The 9,858-nt window shown below is 48.2% G+C and overlaps 1 protein-coding gene across 2 annotated transcripts in view; it reads right to left on the reverse strand.

Moving 5' to 3' along the window:
- The window catches only part of LOC135504018 (rho guanine nucleotide exchange factor 25-like), a 105,452-nt gene extending 96,060 nt beyond the window's left edge, over positions 1–9,392 (reverse strand). The window contains exon 1 of one of the 2 annotated variants that reach the window (XM_064922263.1): positions 8,939–9,392. In XM_064922263.1, the coding sequence (XP_064778335.1) occupies positions 8,939–9,077 (139 nt within the window). In that variant the 5' untranslated portion in view covers positions 9,078–9,392. The remainder of the gene's footprint in view (positions 1–8,938) is intronic. The other variant, XM_064922264.1, reaches the window with a different exon arrangement.
- Positions 9,393–9,858: the final 466 nt, after the last annotated feature.

Here is a 9,858-nt window from a genome sequence, read left to right on the forward strand (position 1 = left end):
GGTAGGAGGCTTTTAGGGTTGGGGTAGGGCAGGGGTTTTTAGGGGTTGAGGTAGGGTAGGAGGATTTTAGGGGTTGGGGTAGGGTAGGTGGCTTTTAGGGGTTGGGGGGGTTGGGGTAGGGCAGGGGTTTTTAGGGGTTGAGGTAGGGTAGGAGGCTTTTAGGGGTTGGGGTAGGGCAGGGGTTTTTAGGGGTTGAGGTAGGGTATGATGTTTTAGGGGTTGGGGTAGTGTAGGTTTTTTTTTTAGGTTTTATTTTACTAGGCAAGGAACAGTGGGTTAACTGCCTGTTCAGGGGCAGAAGGTTTTAGGGGTTTGGGGGTTTGAACTTGCAACCTTTCGGTTACTAGTCCAACGTTTTAGGGGTTGGGGTAGGGTGCCGCCCGGGTTGGAGTAGGGTAGGAGGTTTTAGGAGTTGGGGTAGGGTAGGTAGGAGGCTTTTAGGGGTTGGGGTAGGGCAGGGGTTTTTTAGGGGTTGAGGTAGGGTAGGAGGCTTTTAGGGGTTGGGGTAGGGTATGATGTTTTAGGGGTTGGGGTAGGGTATGATGTTTTAGGGGTTGGGGTAGGGGGGTAGGAGTTTTTTGGGGGGGTTGGGGTAGGGTAGGAGGCTTTTAGGGGTTGGGGTAGGGTAGGGGGGTTGGGGTAGGGGAGGTTTTTAGGGGTTGGTTTTAGGGGTTGGGGTAGGGTAGGTAGGATGTTTTAGGGGTTGGGGTAGGGTAGGGTTTTAGGGGTTGGGGTAGGTATGATGTTTTTTGGGGGGGTTGGGGTAGGGGTTGGGGTAGGAGATGTTTTAGGGGTTGGGGTAGGGGGTAGGGTAGGGTATGATGTTTTAGGGGTTGGGGTAGGTATGATGTTTTAGGGGTTGGGGTAGGGTATGATGTTTTAGGGGTTGGGGTAGGGTATGATGTTTTAGGGGTTGGGGTAGGGTATGATGTTTTAGGGGTTGGGGTAGGGTTTAGGGGTTTTAGGGGTTGGGGTAGGGTAGGGATGTTTTAGGGGTTGGGGTAGGGTAGGGTATGGGTAGGAGGCTTTTAAGGGTTGGGGTAGGGTAGGAGGTTTTAGGGGTTGGGGTAGGGTAGGGTAGGGTAGGGTAGGGTAGGAGGCTTTTAAGGGTTGGGATAGGGAGGAGGAGGCTATCGTTGGTACAGGGAGAGGCTAGGAGAAGCAGGGAGCAGAGCTACAGCTGCTCAATAACTCTATGACTTACGACCCCTGTCTTCTCAGAGGCCAAGATGAGCTAGCCTGGCCCCAAAAAACAAAACACTTCAACAATGCTACAGGCCTGCGCAGTTTTGACCAAATACTAAAAACATCACCAGGTTGGATGCTTCCTATCAGATTATGAAATATGACTCAAACTAACAGCCAAACACTTTCATGATTTGTCATGCCTTTAATAATTTTCAATTAAAATTAACTCATTCTGCAGGGTTAAAGGTAACTCCTGCAGCCCAGTAGCCAGCAGCCCAGTAGCCAACCAATGTTGCTGACCAGCTATGACAGATCAACCAGAACAACACAGATATCAACCAGAACAACACATATTTCATCCAGAACAACACAGATATCAACCAGAACAACACAGATATCAACCAGAACAACACAGATATCAACCAGAACAACACAGATATCATCCAGAACAACACAGATATCAACCAGAACAACACAGATATCATCCAGAACAACACAGATATCAACCAGAACAACACAGATATCAACCAGAACAACACAGATATCAACCAGAACAACACAGATGCATCATCCAGAACAACACATTTTCCACCAGAACACACAGATATCAACCAGAACAACACTGTCCATCCAGAACAACACAGATATCAACCAGAACAACACAGATATCATCCAGAACAACACAGATACCACACAGATATCTGTCCTCAGAACAACACCATCTCTTTCAGAACCACACAGATATCAACCAGAACAACACAGTTTCTCCAGAACAACACAGATATCAACCAGAACAACACAGATATCAACCAGAACAACTCTGTCCATCAACCAGAACACCACAGATGGGCATCCAGAACAACTCTCTGTCCATCAACCAGAACCCCACAGATATCTCCAGAACAACACAGATATCTCTCTGAACACACATATTTCATCCAGAACAACATCAGATATTTTACCCCCACAGATCTCTCATCTGTCCACAGATTTCAACCAGAACCACAGATGGGCTCCTCAACCAGAACAACACAGATATCAACCAGAACAACACAGATGTCCATCCTTTCACCACCACAGTTTCATCCAGAACAACACAGATATCAACCAGAACAACACAGCTCTCTCTGTCCATCACAGATTTCACCAGAACCACAGTGGGATATCTCTGTCCATCCAGAACAACACAGATTTCATCTCAGAACAACACCCCCACAGATATCTCTCTGTCCAACACAGATATCAACCAGAACCCACAGTGCATTCCTTTTCCTCATTTTGCCCTCCTCTCTCTGTCCATCTATTTTACCCCCACAGTGGGCTCCTCTCTGTCCATCTTTTACCCCCACAGTGGGCTCCTCCCCCCCACAGTGGGCTCCTCCTCTCTCTCTGTCCATCTCTTTCACCCCACAGTGGGCTCCTCCTCTCTCTCTGTCCATCTCTTTCACCCCACAGTGGGCTCCTCCTCTCTCTCTGTCCATCTCTTTTACCCCCACAGTGGGCTCCTCTCTCTGTCCATCTCTGTCCATCTCCTTTTACCCCCACACAGTGGGCTCCTCCTCTCTCTGTCCATCTCTTTCACCACCACAGTGGGCTCCTCCTGTCCTCTCTCTGTCCATCTTCTTTACCCCCACAGTGGGCTCCCTCTCTCTGTCCATCTCTGTCCATCTCTCTGTCCACCCCCACAGTGGGCTCCTCCTCTCTCTCTGTCCATCTCTTTCCCCCCACAGTGGGCTCCTCCTCTCTCTCTGTCCATCTCTTTTACCCCCACAGTGGGCTCCTCCCTCTCTCTGTCCATCTCTTTCACCCCACAGTGGGCTCCTCCTCCTCTCTGTCCATCTCCCCCACAGTCTGTCCATCTCTTTGTCCACTTTACCCCCACAGTGGGCTCCTCCTCTCTCTCTCTCTCTGTCCATCTCTTTCACCACCACAGTGGGCTCCTCCTCTCTCTCTGTCCATCTCTTTCACCACCACAGTGGGCTCCTCCTCTCTCTCTGTCCATCTCTTCTGTCCATCTCTTTCCTCTCTCCCCCCACCACAGTGGGCTCCTCCTCTCTCTCTGTCCATCTATTTTACCCCCCATCTCTTGTCCACCCCCACAGTGGGCTCCTCCTCTCTCTCTGTCCATCTCTTTTACCCCCACAGTGGGGCTCCTCCATCTCTCTCTCTGTCCATCTCTTTCACCCCCACAGTGGGCTCCTCCTCTCCCTCTCTATTTTACCTCTCTGCTACCCCCACAGTGGGCTCCTCTCTCTCTCTGTCCATCTCTTTTACCCCCACAGTGGGCTCCTCCTCTCTCTCTCTGTCCATCTCTTTCACCCCCACAGTGGGCTCCTCCTCTCTCTCTGTCCATCTCTTTCCCCCACAGTGGGCTCCTCCTCTCTCTCTGTCCATCTCTTTTACCCCCACAGTGGGCTCCTCCTCTCTCTCTGTCCATCTCTTTCCCCCCACAGTGGGCTCCTCCTCTCTCTCTGTCCATCTCTTTTACCACCACAGTGGGCTCCTCCTCTCTCTCTGTCCATCTATTTTACCCCCACAGTGGGCTCCTCCTCTCTCTCTGTCCATCTCTTTCCCCCACAGTGGGCTCCTCCTCTCTCTCTGTCCATCTCTTTTACCCCCACAGTGGGCTCCTCCTCCCTCTGTCCATCTCTCTGTCCATCTCTGTTCTTTTACCCCCACAGTGGGCTTTACCCCCACTCCTCCTCTCTCTGTCCATCTCTTTTACCCCCACAGTGGGCTCCTCCTCTCTCTGTCCATCTCTTTTACCCCCACAGTGGGCTCCTCCTCTCTCTCTGTCCATCTCTTTTACCCCCACAGTGGGCTCCTCCTCCTCTCTCTGTCCATCTCTTTCACCCCCACAGTGGGCTCCTCCTCTCTCTCTGTCCATCTCTTTTACCCCCACAGTGGGCTCCTCCTCTCTGTCCATCTCTGTCCATCTCTTTCACCACCACAGTGGGCTCCTCCTCTCTGTCTCTCTGTCCATCTCTCTTCCCCCACAGTGGGCTCCTCCTCTCTCTCTGTCCTGTCCAGTGGGCTCCTCCTCTCTCTCTGTCCATCTCTTTCACCCCACAGTGGGCTCCTCCTCTGTCTCTCTGTCCATCTCTTTCCACCCCCACAGTGGGCTCCTCCTCTCTCTCTCTGTCCATCTCCTTTCCCCCACAGTGGGCTCCTCCCCTCTCTCTCTGTCCATCTCTTTTACCCCCACAGTGGGCTCCTCCTCTCTCTCTGTCCATCTCTTTCACCCCCCACAGTGGGCTCCTCCTGTCATGCTGAGTAGTATCCACCACCAGCTCCTGGTCACTGCCAAAGTTCAATAGTAAAAGCTCATGTTTATGCATGTCATTAGCCTCCCGGGTGTCTCACACACATTCACATATCATCAAGTTGTACTATGGAACCCATTGATTTTGTTCATCCATCTCTAAGCATTGATTAGAAAGATTGGAGTTGTTTGTCTTGACTTGGTGGCTGCTTGGAGGTTTATTGAGGTCCAGATTGCTCCATTGATTTGACTGTTTGTATTCTGCAACGACAGCATTGCAGTCACCACCCTTGATGGAGGGGATGGAGTGGAGCAAGAGAGGGGGGAGGGAGGGGGGACAGGAAGCTTAGGTTCTATTGGCATACATTACTGACGAATATCTCAGCCAGTCTCCTTAGCCTACTCCTCTAGGTCATGAATATCTCAGCCAGTCTCCTTAGCCTACTCCTCTAGGTCATGAATATCTCAGCCAGTCTCCTTAGCCTACTCCATCTCTCCCCCACAGGTCATGAATATCTCAGCCAGTCTCCTTAGCCTACTCCTCTAGGTCATGAATATCTCAGCCAGTCTCCTTAGCCTACTCCTCTAGGTCATGAATATCTCAGCCAGTCTCCTTAGCCTACTCCTCTAGGTCATGAATATCTCAGCCAGTCTCCTTAGCCTACTCCTCTAGGTCATGAATATCTCAGCCAGTCTCCTTAGCCTACTCCTCTAGGTCATGAATATCTCAGCCAGTCTCCTTAGCCTACTCCTCTAGGTCATGAATATCTCAGCCAGTCTCCTTAGCCTACTCCTCTAGGGCATGTGTGACATTAAGGTGACATTTAATCACAAATAGTAGCCTTTTCCCTGTAAAGTGCACTACTATTGACCAGAGCCCTATGGGAATAAGGTGCCATTTGGGACGCAGACCCTTATGATGATGTGAGACGGATCTCTGTGACCATCTCCTCTACCATCCTCTCGTTTATCTGGCAAGTCTGCCAGGGTTACTCACCCCTACAGAATGTGTGAGACCAGCATGGGATTCTAGACAGGATTCTAGAACAGCATGTGGCTCTAGACAGGATTCTAGAATAGAAGGGGATTCTAGACAGGATTCAAGAATAGCAGGGGATTCTAGACAGGATTCTAGAATAGCAGGGGATTCTAGACAGGATTCTAGAATAGTAGGGGATTCTAGACAGGATTCTGATTAGCAGGGGATTCTAGACAGGATTCTAGAATAGTAGGGGATTCTAGACAGGATTCTAGAATAGCAAGGGATTCTAGACAATATTGTAGAATAGTAGGGGATTCTAGACAGGATTCTAGAATAGCAAGGGGGTCTAGACAAGATTCTAGAATAGTAGGGGATTCTAAGCAAGCGAATAATAACATTGTTGAGAACTGGGACCACATGGCACATCCAGAACCACATTTTCTACTGTTTTACCTACAAACGTCACAACACAGACGGAAGCAACCCTGGCCATGTGTAGTCAGCTTTCAGTCAGCCGTCTGAAAGAGCTTACCCTAACAGAACAAGGAACCTTATCCAGGTTACACTGAGCTATCGAGTATGGAAGCAGCACACTTCTATAGTAGCCTTGTGCTCAACTACTCACGGGACGCTAAGCCAGTGCTAACCACATGGACTTAATCTGTAAAGTAAGTCTAGATCTGGACTCATATTGATATTCCAAATGTAATTTTGTTAGTTTCCCAAAAGCACCAGTCATTAAAGTAGATCAAGGTATTTCCTAGTTATTACTGCCAAATATAAATCATCTGGTTTTATTGGATTAACACACAGTAACTTCATGTTGGATCAAAACAAGTCTTATAGTAACTTCATGTTGGAATATAACAAGTCTTATAGTAACTCATGTTGGATCAAAACAAGTCTTATAGTAACTTCATGTTGGATCAAAACAAGTCTTATAGTAACTTCATGTTGGATCAAAACAGTAAAAAGGCTGCCCAGAAATGCTCTGCTCTCTGTTCTCAGAAAGGAAGCTTTTTCCACCAGCAATAGATTACGTTCATTCTCATTTATCGACTTAAAAACTCACAACTTACAAGAGAGAGAGAGAGAGAATGAGAGCAAGAGAGGGAAAGGGGTAGGGAGAGAGAGAGAATAACTGTTTTGACTAAAATAGCTTGCTGTTTGAGGTGGTGGAATTCTTCAGAGTAGCCAAGTCTGAAGAATCAGCTCCGTCCCCTGGTGTTTTAATCCATCCATGTGCTGCACGTATTTAGCCAACACAGACACCCAGATGGGTGATATCTCTCTCAAGGACCTAAACACACACAAACTGACACGCAATATTTTTCTTCTCTCCATATTACTGGTAGATTCTGTGACTTCTCCATGCCCTGTCCATGCCTCTCTCTACAGTACACAAGCAAACACACACATATAAATCACTATTCTAGTCCCTGTCCCTGCCTCTCTCTACAGTACACAAGCAAACACACACAAAACACTATTCTAGTCCCTTTCCCTGCATCTTTCTACAGTACACAAGTAAAAACACACACACACTATTCTAGTCCCTGTCCCTTCTCTCGACTTAAAAACTCTACAGTACACAAGTAGGGAGAGAGAGAGAAAACACACACACACTATTCTAGTCCCTGTCCCTAATCCATCCTCTCTCCAACACAGTACACACGCAAACACACACACACTATTCTAGTCCCTTTCCCTGCATCTTTCTACAGTACACAAGTAAACACACACACACTATTCTAGTCCCTGTCCCTGCCTCTCTCTACAGTACACAAGCAAACACACACACACTATTCTAGTCCCTGTCCCTGCCTCTCTCTACAGTACACAAGTAAACACACACACACTATTCTAGTCCCTGTCCCTGCCTCTCTCTACAGTACACACGCAAACACACACACACTATTCTAGTCCCTGTCCCTGCATCTTTCTACAGTACACAAGTAAACACACACACACTATTCTAGTCCCTGTCCCTGCCTCTCTCTACAGTACACACGCAAACACACACACACTATTCTAGTCCCTGTCCCTGCCTCTCTCTACAGTACACAAGTAAACACACACACGCTATTCTAGTCCCTGTCCCTGCCTCTCTCTACAGTACACAAGCAAACACACACACACACTATTCTAGTCCCTGTCCCTGCATCTTTCTACAGTACACAAGTAAACACACACACACTATTCTAGTCCCTGTCCCTGCCTCTCTCTACAGTACACACGCAAACACACACACACTATTCTAGTCCCTGTCCCTGCATCTTTCTACAGTACACAAGTAAACACACACACACTATTCTAGTCCCTGTCCCTGCCTCTCTCTACAGTACACACGCAAACACACACACAATATTCTAGTCCCTGTCCCTGCCTCTCTCTACAGTACACAAGTAAACACACACACACTATTCTAGTCCCTGTCCCTGCCTCTCTCTACAGTACACAAGCAAATACACACACACTATTCCAGTCCCTGTCCCTGCCTCTCTCTACAGTACACACGCAAACACACACACACACTATTCTAGTCCCTGTCCCTGCATCTCTCTACAGTACACAAGCAAACACACACACACACTATTCTAGTCCCTGTCCCTGCCTCTCTCTACAGTACACATGCAAACACACACACACTATTCTAGTCCCTGTCCCTGCCTCTCTCTACAGTACACACGCAAACACACACACACTATTCTAGTCCCTGTCCCTGCCTCTCTCTACAGTACACACGCAAACACACACACACTATTCTAGTCCCTGTCCCTGCCTCTCTCTACAGTACACAAGTAAAACACACACACACACTATTCTAGTCCCTGTCCCTGCCTCTCTCTACAGTACACAAGCAAATACACACACTATTATAGTCCCTGTCCCTGCCTCTCTCTACAGTACACAAGCAAATACACACACACTATTCTAGTCCCTGTCCCTCGTCCCTGTCTCTCTACAGTACACAAGCAAACACATACACTATTCTCGTCCCTGTCCCTCGTCCCTGTCCCTGTCTCTCTACAGTACACAAGCACACATCTGTTGCTCCAGCTGGGGGCAGTGTGGAGGAGAGGAGCAATAGGCACACTTAAACTATTAGTACACACTACACAGTACACTCTCCCTGCAGAACAGAGAGCAAGATAAGGAGGCGGTGGCTGGACATCTGAGCAAATATGGCAGAGAGGGAAGAAAATTAATGTTGAACTGACAGTGGTATTACAGGGAAGAAGAGCTGACAAGGTACAAATCTGTCGTCCTGCCCCTGAACAGGCAGTTAACCCACTGTTCCTCGGCCATCATTGAAAATAAGAATTTGTTATTAACTGACTTGCCTAGTTAAATAAAGGTAAAATAAAAAATGAGGAGGGTAGTAGTTGGGTTGTTGAATCACACAGACACATGCATACACTCACAATATATAAACACACACAAACACACACACAATATAAAACACACACACACAACAGCAGACGTGTGTGTATTGTACTACTAACCTCTGACCCGGGCATAGCAGCAGCCACACTTGATCAGGACTTTACGGAATAAGTGCTGGCAGGCACAGCCCCTGTGGAGGTGGCCCCCTTTTAATGATGTACCCCTGGCACTGGATGACCGGCCATCAGTGGCGGGCATGGCCCAGCGAACACACAAACACACTAGATCCTCGCGGTGCGGTCCGAGTAAATCCCAAAGGAATGTCCAGAGAGTGTCCACAGATAACAACACAGAGGAAGCAAAAAGTCCAGTTAAAACTCAGAATCAGAGGAACCTCTCTTAGAGAAACAAACTTTCATACTGAAATACAGAAAGTCATGAGAATAATTCTCTCTTTCTCTTTCTCCTTCTCCTTTTCTTTCCAGTTGCTGAGCTCTCTCCTCTGTTAACTGCCTGGTCAGACGACAGAGTAGCAGACTGCCTCAGCGACAGAGAGAGCGAGATGGGGAAAGAGAAGGAGATGAAGCGAGAGGGGAGGGATTGAGGGGGAGGAGTCTGTTACAGCTCTAGTTGCTCCCTGGCTATTCCAGGGTACTGTTCTCACTCCCCTTCTTTCCTTCTCTCCTCTCTTCCTGTCAAGTTTGTCTTCTGTTTCTCTTGGCAACCCTTCTCTCCTCTCTCTTTTTCTCTTCTTTCTGCTATCCCCTCCTGCTCCTCCTCTCATGCTCCCTCTCTCCTTCCCTCACCTCCTCCACCAGTCTCTCTCTCTCTCTCTCTCTCTGTCTGGCTGTCTGCATTATTTGCTATGCTCTTTCTACATGGCTGGATGCTGTATGTGACTTTGGCAGACTGACTTAACACCTCTAACCTAACACCCTGAAGGACTCCTAGTAGAAACCCAACACTTCCCACAGGCTAGCTGAAATGCCTCTCTCTTTTTCTCATTCAGATTGCTTTATTGGCATGAAATACAATTAGT

This window comes from Oncorhynchus masou, chromosome 18 (assembly GCF_036934945.1).
Source record: "Oncorhynchus masou masou isolate Uvic2021 chromosome 18, UVic_Omas_1.1, whole genome shotgun sequence".
Lineage (NCBI taxonomy): Eukaryota > Metazoa > Chordata > Actinopteri > Salmoniformes > Salmonidae > Oncorhynchus > Oncorhynchus masou.